Source organism: Bufo bufo, chromosome 1 (assembly GCF_905171765.1).
Source record: "Bufo bufo chromosome 1, aBufBuf1.1, whole genome shotgun sequence".
In the NCBI taxonomy this organism is placed as follows: Eukaryota; Metazoa; Chordata; class Amphibia; order Anura; family Bufonidae; genus Bufo; species Bufo bufo.
Window position 1 is genome coordinate 79304025 of NC_053389.1, and position 19453 is coordinate 79323477.

The window sequence follows — 19453 nt, forward strand, 5'->3', positions numbered from 1 at the left end:
GACCCATTACAGGAGAGAAATTGCAATTTTTTAATGAAATTCTAATTTCTTAAATCTGCCATTTACCTCATTAATATAAGCTAAAATTCTCCACTTTTTAAAACGAGCGAGAGTGGTGTATAATCACAAAGAATGATGTGCATTATCGCTGCAGAAGTGGTGAAAACATCTGATAAATTCCTCCACCCTCACCATGTATGTAAGGGCAGAATAGTACAGGGACAGAAATAATTATGGTGCCATTTGGCTAATATGATCAATCAAAGAATACAACGGATGCACTCCCACCGCCGTCCTCACATATGCAGATACGTAGCAGATCTCTACCAATCACTGCTGAGAGGTCCCAGGGGAGTCTGGAGGAATGCTTCCCTGATGAATGCACCAGACTCATAATTGTGTGTCCAGTGTTATCTCTGATAGCTCCTGTTAGCCGAATGGCATAGTATTTTAACAGGAGAGCATACCTGCCCCCATAATATGCTCCCCTTACATAGGATAGCATAGTCTCTTGAGAGATCTTCTCATTCTTTCCAATAACTGTCTAGGTGCAAAGTTCCACCTTTTTTTCAATAAGTCCTGCGCCCTTTTTGAGCAAGTCAGATAAAAGTGTAGAAACCCAAGCTGTGCTAAATTGCACCAATTTTCGCCACTTTAGACAGATTCTGGACTGTTGAGTCCTCTATTTTTGGCTGCTCGGTGCTTGTGGATCTCTCCATTCCCCTTGGTTGCTGCGCTGGTGCACATGTCCTGGGGGAGGGTTGAAGTAACGCAGATGACTTTTAATAAAAACGACCTTCTCTTTATGATTTGCAGGAACATTTTACAACATTATTAAGGTACCTTACCAAAAGGATGAAGATGAACTGCACGGCGCCAAGGTTATTTGTTCCATACCAGCAAGTAGCAGCTTGAATCCCTCATATTACCATAGTTTTGGTGAGTGCTTTACCAGTCTAGTTGTACGGTATAGTATAAGGCTTGTACGGTATAGTCCAAATGTATGGTATAGTACAAGCTTGTAAGGTATAGTCCAAATGTATGGTATAGTACAAGCTTGTACGTTATAGTCCAAATGTATGGTATAGTACAAGGCTTGTACGGTATAGTCCAATTGTATGGTATGGTACAAGGCTTGTACGGTATAATCCAATTGTATGGTATAGTACAAGCTTGTACGGTATAGTCCAATTGTATGGTATAGTACAAGGCTTGTACGGTATAATCCAATTGTACGGTATAGTAAAAGGCTTGTACGGTATAGTCCAATTGTACGGTATAGTACAAGGCTTGTACAGTATAGTCCAATTGTACGGTATAGTACAAGGCTTGATGACTATTGTAGATCTAAATGAAGCAGATATCAATTTGCAAAATTCACCGTGATTCTGCAACTTATTATCTGAAGTTTTACGTGTAAGTGCATGTCTGCCCAAATTCTCTCGATACACACCAAATACTTTTTGTAGTTAAAGGGATTCTGTCATCAAGATTTTCGATATGGAGCTGTTCATATCATCCTCTCAGTCTCTATTATGTAATTAAAAATATGCTAGTTTTACCCCCACCTGTCCTTTTCATTTTTGATAAAAATTGGTTTTATTAATATGCTAATTACCTTACCAACGGTCCCAAGGGGCTGTCCCTCTGGCCGTTTGTGCCCAGCCGCGCCCCTTATCTCGTAGCCCAGCGCCGCCCCATTGCTAATTAAGCACTACTCACATCGTGGATGGTGCGCCGTAATCTTGCGCATGCGCGCTAAAAGCGCCCGCGAGCGAAGTGTGCAGACAGCTGGTGCATGCGCGCTTCGTTCGCTGAGGCTGCTGCCAGAACACCGCACGGGCGCTGACCAGTGGATTTAGGATTACGGCGCACCATCGGCGATGAGAGTAGTGCATAATTAGCAGTGGGGCGGCGCTGGGCTACGAGATAAGGGGCGCGGCTGGGCACAAACGGCCGGAGGGACAGCCCCTTGGGACCGTTGGTAAGGTAATTAGCATATTAATAAAACCGATTTTTATCAAAAATGAAAGGACAGGTGGGGGTAAAACTAGTATATTTTTTATTTGATAATGGAGACTGAGAGGATGATATGAACAGCTCCATATCGGAAATCTTGATGACAGAATCCCTTTAAAGGAAATGTGTCACCAGTTAAAACCAGATAGTGACACACATCCTTTTTTCTAAACTTTTTATTTTCTGATTGTAGATTTTTTTTATTCTATTACCTGAACATGATTATGCCTTAACTGTTCTTAACAGCATTTAGAAAGCATTACGAAATTGCTTTACAGCAGCCCCATGGACACAATGGTCAGGAGGGGATCTCATTGACTCCTATGGAGAGTTTTCTGGGCATGCTCTGTGACCTGTGCAGGGGTCATTGTACAAGGAAAGAATAGATGAGCTTTGACAATCACATATTGTAAATGGTGGATCATGTCTTATCTGCCTGTAATGATATCACCTCTGTGTATAGATAAGCAGGTAACTGCAGTAAAGTAATTTGTACAGACCAAGAAGTGGCGACAATTCTTCTTCTTTGTGACCAGAGTGAAATCTGCAGGATTTTATGTTGTTTTTTTTTATATAGATATTGACATCCCCAAAAATTATTTAAATATATATATATATTAAACATAAAAACGTGATTTAAACAATAGGTCATTTTCTGATTACACATTTCCTTTAATGGTGTCCCCACACAGTGATTTGCTAACTCAGAGTAATGACACCCCTTAAGGCCCCCTCACAGTGCCCCAATAAAATTTTTCCCTTTAGTGCCCTCCTCACCATAAGAATGCCCACTTGGTGCGTCCTTACAATAGTGTCGCCCTCTCGTACCCCTCCATAATAGTGTTTTCCCCTTACTGAAACGGCTCCTGTAGTTTTAAATTAAAACCAAGATACTTAACTAGTCCCTTTCTCCCGATGACTGGAGCATGTCACCCCCCAGCTCATGCTCTCTCCCGATGAGTTCAGGCACTACGAAGACGTTTTACAGCTCCATGCTTCGCCATTGTATTCAGCTGTATTTGCGTCCTGGGGACACCGATAATGTTGAAGAGGGGACATGCTGCAGACCTCCTGGGACTGTGGGACAGTCACCAAATTCTCAAACTGTTCGACTGGGTCCTGAACAGTTGGTAGGCATAAACAAAGGTAGTCTCTATCCGGGTTGCCAACCAGAATTTTTCCTTTTTCTGGACGACTTATCCCAAAATCACGGACATCCAACATTTAGGCCTCTTTCACATGACCATTCTTTTTTTTTAGTTTACGGGCCGTTTTTTGCGTTCCGTATATGGTACCATTCATTTCAATGGTTCCGCAAAAAAAACGGAATGTACTCCGTATGCATTCCATTTCCGTATTTCCGTTCCGTTGAAAGATAGGACATGTTCTATTATTGCCCGCAAGTCACGTTCCGTGGCTCCATTCAAGTCAATGGGTCTGCAAAAAAAAAAACGGAACGGATATGGAAATGCATCCGTATGTCTTCTGTATCCGTTCGGTTTTTGCGGAACCATCTATTGAAAATTTTATGCCCAGCCCAATTTTTTCTTTGTAATTACTGTATATGCCATACGGAAAAACGGAACAGGAACACAACGGAAACAAAAAACGGAACAACGGATCTGTGAAAAACGGACCGCAAAACACTGAAAATGGTCGTGTGAAAAAGGCCTTATTACGGATATATATTATAAGTAATACATGTCTACAGCTCAATATACTGATAGGAACTCATTACCAGCATTTCTGTGAGCTGTAAAATGATAACTACCACAAAAATGATCTAGTCAAGTACCACCAGCCTCAAAAAAATCACGGACACAAATAATTTATTTTATTTTTTTACGGACACAGGAAAAATGTGGCCTATTTTTACAGACGGTCCAGAAATTTCTGCACGGTTTGCAACCCTGGTCTCTATAGAAGATAAGACTGCCTGTGACTACTTTATTGTATTTCACTACATGCATGGTGGCTATCCAGATGGTTGCTAGACATTGTGAGGCTAGATCACACAGAAAAATCCCCAAGCAGAAAAATCTGTAGCTGAAGACGGGTGTTTTGGTTGTGGTTTTCAAAAACTTGTAAAAACTCTAAAAATGCCATCAAATTACAAAACCATAACAACAAGCAAATTGCCTTCAGCTACTGATTCAGTAATGGATTCTGCCATGTGAACCTAGCCTGATGTCTATGGAAAACCACCATCAAATCTGCTTGAAAGAAGTAACATGCCACTTCTCAAGCGCTGTTCACATCACCTGCTGAAACCCCCCCATATGGTTGAGTATGGGGTGTGCGCATGGTCGAGCTTTTTACTTTGAAGTCAAAGCAGCTTACACAATGGAAAATGCCCTTTCTCTGCTGCTGATTTTGCCTGTGTGAACATAGCCTGATGGACCATAACTAGCAAAAGAAGAAGAATGAATATGGATTCTACAAATTTTATATCTTTTTTTCTGTTTTCTCTCAGGAATGACAGAAAACTACATTGTATTTATAGAACAACCACTCAGGATAAATGTGAGCAAAATTCTGACATCTAATATAACGGGGTCTTCAATATCCAACTGCTTAGTATGGGATCCCAAATCTGACACTGTTTTTCACGTGGCAAATAAACACACAGGGAAGGTAAGTCTGCTTCCGAAATTTTCTGATCAGATCTGTTGATACTGACCTACCGTTCTGTTCCACCAGAAACTGATTGACTACTTTTTGGGCACAGAAGGTGCGGCCTGGAAACATAGGGCCCGAGTACCAGAACTGATTTAAATATATTGCTACATCTGTCCCAATGTGTGAACAAGACCTAACCATGTAGTGTGTCCCCCCCCCCCCTTTAGGCGCACAGAATCACATGTACAGTAATTAGCCACCCTGTCTACCCCGCCTAGTGGTGCCTGCAGGCAGACAGTATTACATTACACCATGTGAGAGGAAGCAGGGGGATATGTATCAATATATTTATGCCAGTTGTCTAGTGCAAATAGATTGGGAAATAAGGTGCTGGAAAACAGCTTGCAAATGCCCAGGTAGTCTGGCTTTCCTGTTCAAAAGGGCCTGAAACTGCCCACCTTCCCCGACGTCTGCTCCTTCCCATAGCCTCCCAATGCTTCCTCCCCTAACATCAGGCAGTGTAGGTACCATGTGCTGCACTTCCGGCGCCTGAGCATTACATTCCCTACTGTGGGCCATAGCCTCAGGGAGCTGCTATGGGCAGGCGCTGCTTGTGAAGTTCGGATGCGCAGCACACAGTATCTATGCAAGATATGGAACTGCACACCAAACCCAAGCATGCCAAGAATCGAACCAAGAGGACTGGAACCCACCTTACGTCTCCAGCATGTATTACCCTTATAATCAACCAAAATGTCTGCTGGACATACTAATCATTCTTAATGGGCTTAGTATACTGGTTCATTCTCTTTATGTTTGTATTACTAACAGTAGCCAAGAATCCGCATCTGATCTGCATTTTATGCGTATCATGCGGACCCATTTGTCTCAATGGGGTAAGTCTGTAATTCCGTTCTGCGGCCCCCCCCAAAAAATTAAACATGTCCTATTCTTGTCCATTTTCCGGAGAAGGATAGGGCATTTATGCAGGAGAAAAAAATAGCGGCTGGCTCTCTGCCAGTATCCGTGTTTTTGCAGATTTGCGATTTGTGGAGAGCAAAAGCGGATACAGTCGTGTGCATGAGGCTTAATGGTGTAGCAAAAATCCTCTCCATGGGTACTATCCTACATGCAAAGCTCGAAGGCCGAGGAGAGATTGGACCTAACCTATGTAGCTGCATCTTTTTTTTTGCTGACAAGAACAAAGCAAAAAACAAAACAAAAAATTTCTCTTCCAAATGCCTAAACAATAGCAAGAGAATCAATTTTGATGCCCATAAAAGAAAAAATATTATAGTTTTTTTGGCCTTTTAAGCAGAGAGGTGAACATTCCAGCCAGAAAACAAAGGGAACCCAGGAAAAACTGTGGTAACCTGCTCCCCATGCAACATCACTGTGAAATAGCACTATTTATGGCCATTATGACTTGTATCTGGCATTTTTAGCAGTTTTCCACTGTGCGTGCTGGTGAGTGGAGACTAGCTACCGTATTTTTCGCCCTATAAGACGCACCGGCCCATAAGACGCACCTAGGTTTTTGAGGAGGAAAATAAGAAAAAAAATATTTTAAACCAAAAGGTGTGCTTTTGGTGAGTTTTGAACTAATGGTGGTCTGTGCATGACACTACTATGGGGGATCTGTGGATGGCACTGTTATGGGGGGATCTGTGGGTGGCACTATTATGGAGGGGGGTGATCTGTGAATGGCACTGTTATGGGGGGGTGATCTGTGGATGGCACTGTTATGGGGGGGTGATCTGTGGATGGCACTGTTATGGGGGGGTGATCTGTGGATGGCACTGTTATGGGGGGTGTTCTGTGGTTGGCACTGTTATGGGGGGTGATCTGTGGATGGCACTGTTATGGGGGGGTGATCTGTGGATGGCACTGTTATGGGGGGTGATCTGTGGATGGCATTGTTATGGGGGGGGGGGGTGGTGATCTGTGGATGGCACTGTTATGGGGGGTGATCTGTGGATGGCACTGTTATGGGGGGTGTTCTGTGGTTGGCACTGTTATGGGGGGTGATCTGTGGATGGCACTGTTATGGGGGGGGGGGGTGATCTGTGGATGGCACTGTTATGGGGAGTGATCTGTGGATGGCATTGTTATGGGGGGGGGTGGTGATCTGTGGATGGCACTGTTATGGGGGGTGCCATCCACATATCCCCCACCCCATAATAGTGGCATCCACAGATCACCCCCCCATAACAGTGCCATCCACAGATCTCCCCCCCCATAACAGTGCCATCCACAGATCTCCCCCCCCATAACAGTGCCATCCACGTATTCCCCACCCCATAATAGTGGCATTCACAGATGCCCTAATATACGGCAGCTAAACCTGTGGGAGGGGCCGGTGCGGTCACTGTACTCCGGCCCCACCGCTCACTCACTGCTTTATTGCCTAAACATTTTATAATAATAGCTTTCATTGAAGTTCCGATCCCCAGCCCCATCTGTACTACTTACTAAATGTCCTGTAGCAGGCAGAGCAGGGTGGGCGGCCGGCCGTAACTCACTGACGTCACGTGCCTGCGCCGCCTACTTTATGAATGAAGTAGGCGGCGCAGGCACGTGACATCAGTGAGTAACGGCTGGCCGCTCGCCCTGCTCTGCCTGCTACAGGACATTTAGTAAATAGTACAGATGGGGCTGGGGATCGGAACTTCAATGAAAGCTATTATTATAAAATACGGCTAGAATGAGGTGGCTCCACCGTCTGACTTAGTGGTAGCGGTGCTCTTGCTGTGCTTCACCCAGGCTTAGAATGTAAATTGAAATAATAGTAGCAGGCACTCGCTATTACAGCTGGATACACGTATATTTTATTAGGGTAATATATTATAAATAAAATGTCAATAAAAATGTATAAAATCGAGTAGGTATGCGTCCTCAGCTAGTTGACTAAATTAGCTGGATATATTGTATATGCTTTGATGGAGCAGCTCAGTAAAATTGATGGTTAACAGTCACTGTTTGTTTGTGGGTTTGTTGGTTTGATGCAATTAATAACAAGTTCCAACGTAGCAGTTATTTAAACAGAACAGTTCTGGATGTAATATTCATAATTCCATTGTTGCAGAAAAGCTCCCCATGCTGAGTATGCCAGATATGGTAATCAAATGATTAGTTATACACACCGTAATGCAGACAATGGCCCCTGATTCGATCTTCATATACTGCAAACGAATATCTCCAGAACAATTTTACACCTTTTGTCTATTAGAGTAACTCACGTTTTCTGGGGGTGATGTCGTCTCGAGGATGTGGCTGGACGCGGCGTCCCGCGTGGTCTATGGCACTGCTCTTACCTCTGATTCTGACCTCCCCTTTATGGAGTTCTCTATATAGATGCTTTCTTCCTTCGGTGATGTTCCGTTTCGTAGCAGGAGCTGGGTGCTGCGCTGTGTGTAATCTCGTAGGTCAGCGTTCCTCGAGGTTCCCGGCGGCGTGTACTTCCGGGTATGATGACTTACCTCTCCACGTGACTTCAGGCTCCGGTCATGTGACCTAGGAGCTCCGTGGACCAAATGCTGGTTCAATAGTAACTGCTTTAGGAATCCTTTCTTTCAGGTCTTGCGTGATCACTTTAGTATAAGATGGACCCTTTCTTTCCCCAAACGCTTTTTGGGACACAAAGTCCCTTCATCAGTGAGTAAGGGTCTTCCTCCGGATCCCTGCTTTTTATAGGGAATTATGGGTTGATGTCATGATGTTAACCCTAAAATCCGGAGCCTGGACTACATGGACATGGATAATGTATATAAAACAATTGCAATCAGCTCTGTAAGTTAAGCTAAACATAATTACAGGTATTAAAATGGTTAACAATATATAATAAATCATTTTTTACATATATAATAATCATTTGTATCAATGTTAATTTATTAAAATAATTCATTAAAATACTCCCCAATGTTATATATATACAATGGGTTACAACTCATTTGTAATAACTGATTGTACAATAAAATAGGGTCAGTATTTCCAAATTGTAGGGGAGGATCAGATGATATTGGGAGTGGGGGCCTTCCGCAGAGGGGGAACTGGGCAATTGAGTATGCTGCGTTTCCCCATCGACGGGAGGCGCCCACCCCTTTCACTGTTCCTCATAAAAAGCCGAAAAGTTCCAATTCAGTGTTTAGGCCCTTTGATGCCATAGAGTCGAATTTGAATATTCTCCATGACTCTAATAAGTGGGACATTCTGCGAATATGATTACCTCCCCTCCAATTGTTTTCTATCTTCTCTATTGCTGCATATCTAAGGCCAGACGGATCCTGATTATGGGTAGTCTTAAAGTGGTTTGAAACTGTATGTTTGATGTAGCCTTTCCTTAGAAAGATGCTCTGAGATGCGGGTTTTAGGTGCTCTTTTTGTCCACCCAACATACTGTTTTTGGCATGGGCACTCCAAAACATATAATACACTGGTAGTGCTACACGTCAAAAATTATTTTATAGGATGAGTGTGGGAGTTTACAGTAGATACTATTTCAGTGGTCTTCCTTGGAAATGATGTAATCATACAATTTGAGCACTTCCTGCATCTAAAAAAACTTACTATGTCTACCCATTCTTGGATACTGGTAGTTTTCTTTTCATTTCTTCTAATGGATGGTGCCACCTTTAGGCCCAAGTTGGAAGCCTTAGAGAAGGTTATTTTAGGTATTAATGGAACAAGTGGACCTATTACTTTGTCTCTTTGTATGTGGTGCCATTGGTTCTGAATAATTTTTTGAATTTTTCTATATTCCGTATTGTACGGCAGAACTATCCTCATTTGGTTTTCTTCCAATGTTTTTTCTTTTCGTTCAGGTTAATTTACAAAGAAGGTTTTTCTATCTAAAGTTCTTACCTTATCCAATGATTGCTCCAATAATTTTATTGGGTATTCTTTTTTTCATTTTATCTGCTTCTTCCTCAAACATCTCTTCATCGGTGCAGTTTCTCTTTATTCTATAAAATTGACCCTGCGGAATGTTTGAAAGCCATTTAGGTAGATGGCAGCTCGTAAAAAATATATAGCCATTTTTGGCTGTGGCTTTCTGGTAAGTATTACATGTTAATTTATCCTTGGTCTTAGTAATTTGTATATCTAGAAACTCAATTGCACCTGAACTGATATTTGAGGTGAATTTCAGATTATAGGGATTGTTGTTAATTTCTTCTAGAAAGTATCGTAGCTCCTGTTCACCACTTTTCCATACAAAAATAATATCATCAATATAACGTTGCCATAGTACCAGGTCCATCCCCAGTCTAGGCTCAATGGTGTTTCCTTCCCAGTAAGCCATAAATAAATTAGCGTAGCTGGGGGCGAACCTGGTACCCATGGCCGTTCCACATGTCTGCAGGTTATTTCAACTTATTATTAGAAAATGTTTAGGCATTAAGGAAGTGAGTGAGCGGCGGGGCCGGAGTACAGTGACCGCACCAGCCCCGCCGCATTTGCATGACACCGGCCCCTCCTCCCTGCAGCTGATACATCGCAGTCTGCGCTGTTGCAGCATCGCAGACTGCGATGTAAAATGACAGCATTCGCCCCATAAGTCGCAGGGGCATTTTCCCCTTGTGCGTCTTATGGGGCAAAAAATACGGTACCATTCACTGCACAAAAAAAGAAGAGGAGAATCTACTTCCAAACCTTCTCTAATTCAGTCAGAAGCAGCCTCAAAATCATGGAGGACATTACAGAGATGTACTGACCTGTATGATTGTGAATAAAGCAGTTGACCTGAGATATAAACTTCCTCTTTAGCTGCAGCAGTCTTTCTTGCTGTGCCTGGCTCTTAGTTCCTGCGTACTTTCCCCTGCCCTCTCCATAGACTTGTATTGACGTGTAATTTAATAATTATGTGAGCTGCTCCCATCCTAGACAGATTCCAAAGAGAAAAGCATTTAGCAAATTACGAAGAGAAAAGCATTTAGCAAATTGGAGGGGGCGGACTAAAGCTGATAACATGAAAACTAGACATTTCTCTCTAAGATATATTGCAAAGTTTCTTAAAGGGGTTCTGCACTTTCATTTAACTGATGATCTATCCTCTGGATAGATCATCAGCTTCTGATCGGCCGGGGTCCGACACCTGGGACCCCCGCCGATCAGCTGTTTGAGAAGGCAGCGGCGCTCCAGCAGCGCCGCGGCCTTCTCACTGTTTACCGCCAGGGCCGCCGGCCCACTGACGTCAGGACTAGTATCAACTAGCGTGGGCGGGGCTAAGCTCTGTTCACTTGAATGGAGCCTAGCCGCGCCCACGCTATTTGATACATCGCAGTCTGCGCTGTTGCAGCATCGCAGACTGTTGTCCAGAGGATAGATCATCAGTTAAATGAAAGTGCAGAACCCCTTTAAGTTCGCTTGTACTATTGATTTAAGTTGTGTCACAAGTCAGTGATCATTTACTAGTTCCTTATGAAAAAGATTTAGCTTGGCTTATATTCTTAGTTATGCTGCAAGACCTTTTAAAGGGTTGGGCATTGACTTATAGGGTAGATTCCACCAATAAATGGCTCTAGAGCAGGGGTGCACAACCTGCGGCCTGGTGGCCACAAGCGGCCCTTGATAACATTTTGTGTGGCCCCCAACCATCATTGGTTCAGTCTGGCAATGTGGTCCACAACCAGAAAACGTGCACCCCTGCTCGAGAGACAGTTTTCCTTCTTCCCGGACCAACTTGGCACTTTCCACAAGGAGAAACATTATTCCGTAGCAGACCCTAAAATGTTCTGCCTCCCTTCTAGACCATTTACGCCTAGTTTATATTTAGCTGCACAGTAGCAGCTTTACGTAGCAGTGAAATTAATAACTTATTATTTTTAATTTTGTATTAATATTTTAAGTACATATGTATATACTCGCTACATCATTATGTTCTGATATCATGTTACTTTCCTCCTATCCAGCTTCACTCTGTGACATTCCACACTCAAGCAGTTGCCAGCTTCCACCAAATCAATGCATATGAAGATCAGGACTGCATTGTGCTCGATCTCATTTGTCATGATGATGGAGTAGTTTTTCATCTGTTTAGCTTGCAAAATCTATGTAAATCTGGGAAAGATTTGAATGAGGTATTTTATTACTGAGCAGCCTTATGTGATTAAAATGATCAAAGACAAGTGTGACACATATGCAATAGCAGAGTACACACAAAAAAATGCAATAGCAAGGGGCATACTGTATAAATATACAATGTAGTAGGAGACTATACTTTATATATATATATATATATATATATATATATATATATACATACACACTATATAACATGGAAGAATATTAGCAAGTCATGTAGGCAATTGCTTTTCAGGATTGCATTGTACTCATTAGCTAAAAATCATATTTACAGTTGGCCTTTATTAAAAATATTGAACCATTCTGTCACACAGGGTTAACAGTTTTTCTACATGTGTGACTGGTACTTTGTGCAGGTCATCTAATAAATCTTATCTCTAAACTACTAAGGAGGTCATAAACACTTATTGAAGCCACATTCTTATCAGTGAGATAAGGATTGAGATTTAATGAGTGTTTATAAGATCAGAGAACAGAGATAAGGAGTCCATCTGCTCCACAGATGATGGAAAAAACTGAAAAACCACAGGCAGCTAGTAGAGCATCTCAGCTATGTACAGAAAAAGAGATTACATATTTTTAGTAAAGACCAATTGAAAAAATGGTTTTAGCTCAAAGTACAATGCAATAATAAAATAAAATGCCCCCAAAAGTGTACATAGGCTTTAAAGGGAACCTGTCACCTGCACTATGCTGCCCTCATTGGCCATCTGCCTCGCAGCTCTGGCAAACACTGCAGGGTACAGCGTTTCAATACTCAAAGTACAGACTGCCATGAGAAGTGACAGACTGCTGAAATCAGCAGGTGTGCCACTGTACTATGCTCATTGAGATAGCATAGTGCAGCTGACAGGTTCCCTTTAAAGAGGTTGTCTCACGAAGATAACCCCTTTTAAAGAGAAGCCATCGCAGCTGATAACATTTCCCCTACAATCTTCCATGAAAAAACACATGGGCGATGCACCATTTCCACCAGAGTCGGTCACTTTCACAGAGTAGCTCTCTATTTTGGCACATCGCGAGGGGTCCCAGGCAGGTGACCACCATCCATAAAATGTATATATCTAACCTAATAGGGCCTATGGATGGGGTTCATGGCGATAGACAACCACTGTTGTCATTTTTCAAATAAAATATATAACATTAAAGGGTTTTTTCAGGGGTTAAATATTGATGATCTATCATCTTAATTGCACATCAGAATCAGATCAGTTGGGGTCCGACTCTCGGCACTGATCATCTGTTTGAAGGGGCCACTGTGCTAGAAAGAGTCCTGTGATTTCTTCACAGTATACCAAGCACAGCTTGTAAAGTGGCTGTGTTTGGTATTGCAGCTCAGTCCTATTCACTTAAAAGGGGTATTCCCATAAGATTGAGGATAACTATTAGATCGGTGGGAGTCCTAGCGCTGGTACCCCCACTGATCATGAGGAGAATAGGGGCCTTGTACCCCCTGCAGCCCCCAGAAATGAATGGAGCAGCAGGTCGGACATCTATCGATCTAATAGTTATCTCCTATCCAATAGATGTACCCGGAATACCCCTTTAAATGGGACTGAGCAGCAGAAAGGCCATATGACCAATGGACATGACATTACAGGCGAGGAAGAGGCTACAGATCTGTATTGAGCAACACAACCCTTTCAAACAACTGATCGAGGGGTGCCTGGAGTCAGACCCCACACCGATCTGATATTGTTGATCTATTCTGAAGACGAGTAATCAATAGTTAAGTCCTGTAAGTCCCCTTTAATTGGTTAGTTTTATGAAGGGTGGTAAGGATTGTTTTTCATGGCACTTTTATGTAATGATATGAAGAATCTATGGTCTTTTTCCATTTCATCAGGCATATCACTTACTTCCAAAGTCTCTTCCACGCCGATTTGTACTTCCTCTGGTTATACACTCTGACACTCCACATGACACCATCATCAACCCTCTCGGCTATACTACGGCCACCGTTGAGAAAAGAGCTGATGGGAAGGTACTTTTGCTTGTACATTTTTCTAATTTATTATAGGGATTGTGTGAGATTAGAAAACATGGCTGCTTTCTACAAGGAACAGTGCCACTTTTAACTATAGGTTACATGTGGAACTGCATCACAGGCCGTTCCATTCAAATGGATTAAAAAAATAATAGTAATCACATCCATCAGCCTACATGACTAAATTTGCTTTCCAGATAAAAACCTATCATTTTAAGGTCTCTTGCACACAACCGTATGGCTTTTTCAGTATTTTGCGGTCTCAAAAAACGGATCCGCAAAAAAAAAAAAAAAAGACGTCCAGGTGCGTTCTGTTTTTTTGCGGAACGGAACAGCTGGCCCCTGATAGAACACTACTATCCTTGTCCGTTATGCGGACAATAATAGGACATGTTCTATCTTTGAATGGAAAAACGGAAACGGAAGGCATACGGAGTACCTTCCTTTTTTTGCAGATCCATTGAAATGAATGGTGCCATATGCGGAACGCAAAAAATGTAGTGTAAACGGAAAAAAAAAAGAACATTTGTGTGCAAGAGGCCTAATGTTTTCTGACTACCCACTGACTATGTCCAGGCACGTCGACACATATTTCTACACGGATGTTTTAAAATGTCTGCACGCTAATCGTGCACTTGTGGGACTGGGGAGCAGGCTGTTAATGACATCAGTGCTCCCCACAGAGAAGGCAGGGACAGTTTTTTTTTTTACCATCCCTGCTTTCCCCATTGCTCTATACATAGTGTTGAATGAGTGCTGTATACAGAGATCAGGAGGCGGCAAAGCCATTCTCAGCAGTCATGTGATCTCCAGGGCTGGGAGTCTGCACAAGTTGCTGGATCTTATCAGACCCAGATTAGTTGAGCAGTGAGGTTGTACATCGATGTATTCCTTTTGTAACTGAGGCTTATATTTCAGGCCTACTTACAGAAAAAATCAGCAGTAAAAAAAAGTTGAAGTTAAATGTTCCCCGAGGGTCTAGTATTCCCTTATGAGGTCACAAAGTGTACAATAATAATTTTTTTTTAAATGCCACCATACGCCGCACTGCAACTTCTAATCCTATCCCCAGCAACCATAACTCATACATCATATATATCAAAAAGACCATTATGAAAAGGGAAAATAATAATAATAATGAACATTTTAGTCGCACATTGTGCTATTAACAAAAACTTAAAAAATGTGAAAAACTATTTTCCCTTTATTACATTTAGACTTTTTTATGTCACAGAAAAAAGGTGCAAAATTTTTTTACATAACCGAATGGAAAAAAAAAAGTTATGGCTTTCAAAGATGCATGTGCTAATAAAATGGAAAATGTGCCTGGTCAGGAAGGGGGATAAATAGCCCAGTGTTGAACTGGTGAAAGAGAGGGGAAGAGAACTGGGTTTGAAAGTTCCGCACCCTGAGCTTCTTCATGGGAGTTTATAAAAATGAATTCAGAGGGAGTGTGGTTTACTGCTGCTGAAAGTCCGCTAGATGTCTTCCTGATTTGCATAAATTTGACCCCTTAAAAAGAAGCGACTGCGAAGCAGTATTGGGGCTTCAGGAGCCATTGTGGTCTTTATTTTCTGATTTGTCATATTTGCACTGTGTGTCCTTTTATTTTGCTACTTGTTTTGACAGGTCTCCTGTTAAGCACTGCCACAGGCATGGCGTACCAGGCCTCTTACTATGGCAGGCCTGGGAGCCTTCACAACACCCCAGGCTGACAAAGTAACCGATCAGAACCCCATGATATTGCCCCCCCATTTCTGTCTAACTCCTAAGATACTGCGGTCCTTATTGACTGTGGCATCTGAGGGGTTAAAGGATTGAGATTGAGACAGTTTTCTCTAATCCAGGTCATTGCTGGTGGGTGTCAGCTGTATTACACAGATGGCACCTGCCTTGTATGGACCTCTTCATACATCCCTTACTTGCAGTTACATTATTTTGCCTTTAGAGGTTAATATTATCTTTAGCTAGCCGATTGTGAGGTTTGCTATATACACTAATTGTGTTATATTTTGCTAGCTGTGGTGTACGCCTGAAAACCTGTATGATCACACAATTAAGGACATTGGAGGCCTCGATTTTCCTGCAATCAACTATTCCCAATACAACACTAAGAAATATCGCTATTTTTATGGGTGTGGGTTCCAACATTTTATAGGAAGCAGTCTTGTAAAAGTGGATGTTGAAACCAAGAAGTTCAAGGTGAGTGATGTCTTGTTTTTAACTTGTCAAAAAAAAATTCTGATTATGGCATTTACACACCACAAATAGGTGTGGCATGTCCTATTTCCACTTACAAGGTGGTTCCTGTATTAACCATCTACAGAGAAAACATTTCCAACATTGAGGATAGGACTAAATGGCATGGATGGCATCATGCAGCCAAGCCATGTCTACCTGTGGTATGCAATGGGTTAACCAGTTTCACTGCAAAAATCATGGGGCCATTGGCTACCACATGCAGCTATGGCTTGACTGCATGTGGTCAGCCATGTCATCAGGCCACACCCTTATTGTTCATTTTCCTACCATCACATTGCTTCCATAATAGATATTCTGTACATCAGCATACGTCAGATCTTAAAGGGTTTTTTAGCAAATGGTTCAAGGCATAATGAAAAGTTACAGTTTTCCAATATTGAATAAAGATCTCTTCTTGCAGTCATTTAATGGGAACTTTTATTATTTACAGTAGTTAGAGTGTAAATAACTTAGCTGGTTATAGGAAGGAAACACCAGTGCAAGACTGATGACAGCCCAATTATCAGAGATATGCCTTGTGTGTCCATCATATGACCAGGACACATTGTCCATTGCAAGTTTCCATTGAATGCCTGGAAACAGAAATCTTGAAAACTATAAGGAAGTGGTACAAAAATATTTGGTAATTCAGCCAAAAGGTAGTCAATTCATTATAGCCCTAAAAAGTGTGTTCTCTCCTGGACTTCTTGGTGTTTTGAACATTTCTAGGTGTAATATCAAACTTGTGAGGCTTCTACTACACGCACAGCCCCCTCACTGAGTTCATGCTGCAATCTTCATTTGTTAATTTCCTAATCCTTTGATATTCAGTTTGCAGCCTGCTCCTAGTTTCAGATTTTTCCTCATGTGGATGTGTTCCTCCCAGCAATCCATGCTGGATGTGAGGTTTGTGTGTCCAGGATGCCGATGTCTTCACTTGCTCTCATGTATCAGCATTCCTTCATTGCTGGACTGACTTCTTACTCTCTCCTGTGCTGACAGTCACTGATGCCGAGGAGTGTTTGATTCCTCCTTCCTGCACTTGCATACAGCTTTATTGATTTTTCCCTCTGCAAACTGTGCATGCCTTCCTCCATATCTCCAGCCTGTATGAGATATCCTTCTCAAATGCTTCCCCCCTCTCAACAATCTGATCTGCAATATACAACCTCCTCATCCTCCCTGCTGTGTTCTTTAACCCTGATAAAAGGACGGAAGAACAGATAGGCCCTTTTCACACAGGCGAGATTTCCGCGCGGGTGCAATGCGTGAGGTGAACGCATTGCACCCACACTGAATCCAGACCCATTCATTTCTATGGGGCTGTGCACATGAGCGGTGATTTTCACGCATCACTTGTGCGTTGCGTGAAAATCGCAGCATGCTCTATTTTGTGCATTTTTAACAACGCAGGCCCCATAGAAGTGAATGGGGCTGCGTGAAAATCGCAAGCATCCGCATGCAAGTGCGGATGCGGTGCGATTTTCACGCACGGTTGCTAGAAGACGATCGGGATGGGGACCCGATCTTCATTATTTCCCCTTATAACATGGTTATAAGGGAAAATAATAGCATTCTTAATACAGAATGCTTAGTACAATAGGGCTGGAGGGGTTAAAAAAAAATCCACTTGTTCGCGCAGCCCGGCTTCTCTTCTGCCTTCATCTGTGAGGAAAAGGACCTGTGGTGACTTCACTGCGCTCATCACATGGTCCGTCACATCACCCGTGTGAAACCAGCCATAGAGAAGTCAAAAACAGGAGCAGTGCTCTGATGGAATTACATCAGATACTGCAGCACCACCTGCTGGGTAAAGGACTTACAAACATTCTGTAGAAGCAAAATGGTAGGACATTTTTAATGAACAATAAGTTAAACAGTACTATTCATCCCTCTAATTTCTGTGAATATGGTTGGTTTAAAGGTTTGGCAGGAAGATGGCTTCTACCCCTCAGAGCCAGTGTTTGTTCCCAGGCCACAACCATGTGATGAAGATGATGGTGTGATCCTCTCTGTTGTAGTCTCACCACGACAGGTAGGCATTTACCTGGTAAATTAATTTCAGCAATCATATGGTAAAAATATATACACACTGTATGTACAGTGTCCCAGTGCTTAACCCCTTAGTGGCCACCAAAATGCCTTTTTACGGCAGTCACTAAGGGGCTTTAGGCTAGGCTTGAGACCCCTATGCAGCGGGGAGAGGGTGCTCGGCTCTCAAGAGAGCCACGCTCCTGCTCTAACAGCCCAGTCCGACGGGAGTGCAAATCGAGGCTGTTTAACCCCTTATATGCCACGGGCAATGGCGCCCGCTGCATGTAAGCGGTGACAGAGGGAACGGACTTCCTCTGTCTCCCATCAGCACCCCACAAATGCGATCGTGGCTTGCTGATGTGTGTAAAGGCTGGCTGGGGTCTCGTATAGGCCCCACATCAGCCATGAGTGTAGGGGTAAAGTAAACATTCTGACATGACAGTTTTTTCATAGAATTTTTTTAGAACTGGGCAGTGAAAACAAAAACTTTTTTTTTTTGCAAAAATATGCATCTTTAGTAAAAAAAAAAAAAAAAAATTCACAATAAACATAAGACACAAATCACCCCACAGTTTGTTACTTGATATCGTGTTTGGTCACATGTCAAGCCTCAGAGGACATGAATACCATTTGGCTTTTGATTCACTGATTTTCTTGGAATGGTTTGCTACTGTATGTCACATTTGCAGAGCCACTGCAGTACCAACACAGTAGAAACCCCGAAGAAGTGAACCAATGTAGGAAACTACACCCTTCAAGGAATTCAGCTAGGGATGCAGTAAGCATTTTGAACAGGTGTTACATTATTATTATTTTTATTTTTTTAAATGAGCCATGAAAATGAAAAATTTATAAATTTTTCATTTTCATGGCTCATTTCTAAAAAAAAGAGGATTTTTTTGCTAAAACTACACATTTGTTTAAAAAGCTTGCCTCATCTGAGACATTGAATATTCCACCAATGTCAGATAGGCACGGTCCTCACCTCTGGGAACCACCCCTATCTCAAGAACAGGGCCACTTTCCATTCTCTTTTATGGAAGTTCTGAAGGCAGCCTAGCACCAGCTCAGCTATTTCCAGAACTCCTACAGAGATGAATGAAGAGGTGGCCGTGAATGTTATCTCAAGGATATGCCACCAATGTCAGATAGATGCGCGTCCTAGAGGTGGCACCCACACCCATCTTTAGAACAGGGTGCCCAAAGCAAAGGAGATTGCATGCACTTTGCACTCTCCATCCACCTTTATGGGAATTTCCAAAATACCCAAGCACGCTCGCTTGGATAGTTTTCAGAACTTCCATTGAAATAAACGGAGAGCATGCCGCACATGCGCTGTGTACTCTCCTTCACTTCGGGGGCCCCATTCTAGACACATGGTGCGGGTCCCAGAAGTAGAACCCTCACCTATCTGCCATTAATGACATATCCTAAAGATATGCCACTAATGTCTCAGATGACACAACCCTTTTA

At 42.5% G+C, this 19453-nt stretch overlaps 1 protein-coding gene across 1 annotated transcript in view; it reads left to right on the forward strand.

The window, feature by feature from the left end:
* LOC120989235 (beta,beta-carotene 9',10'-oxygenase-like) overlaps positions 1 to 19453 on the forward strand; it is a 75567-nt gene that overhangs the window by 43659 nt on the left and 12455 nt on the right. Inside the window, exons 6-11 of the mRNA XM_040417245.1 lie at positions 817 to 939; positions 4493 to 4653; positions 11547 to 11714; positions 13565 to 13702; positions 15725 to 15907; positions 17871 to 17981. Coding sequence (XP_040273179.1) covers positions 817 to 939; positions 4493 to 4653; positions 11547 to 11714; positions 13565 to 13702; positions 15725 to 15907; positions 17871 to 17981 — 884 coding nt within the window. The remainder of the gene's footprint in view (positions 1 to 816; positions 940 to 4492; positions 4654 to 11546; positions 11715 to 13564; positions 13703 to 15724; positions 15908 to 17870; positions 17982 to 19453) is intronic.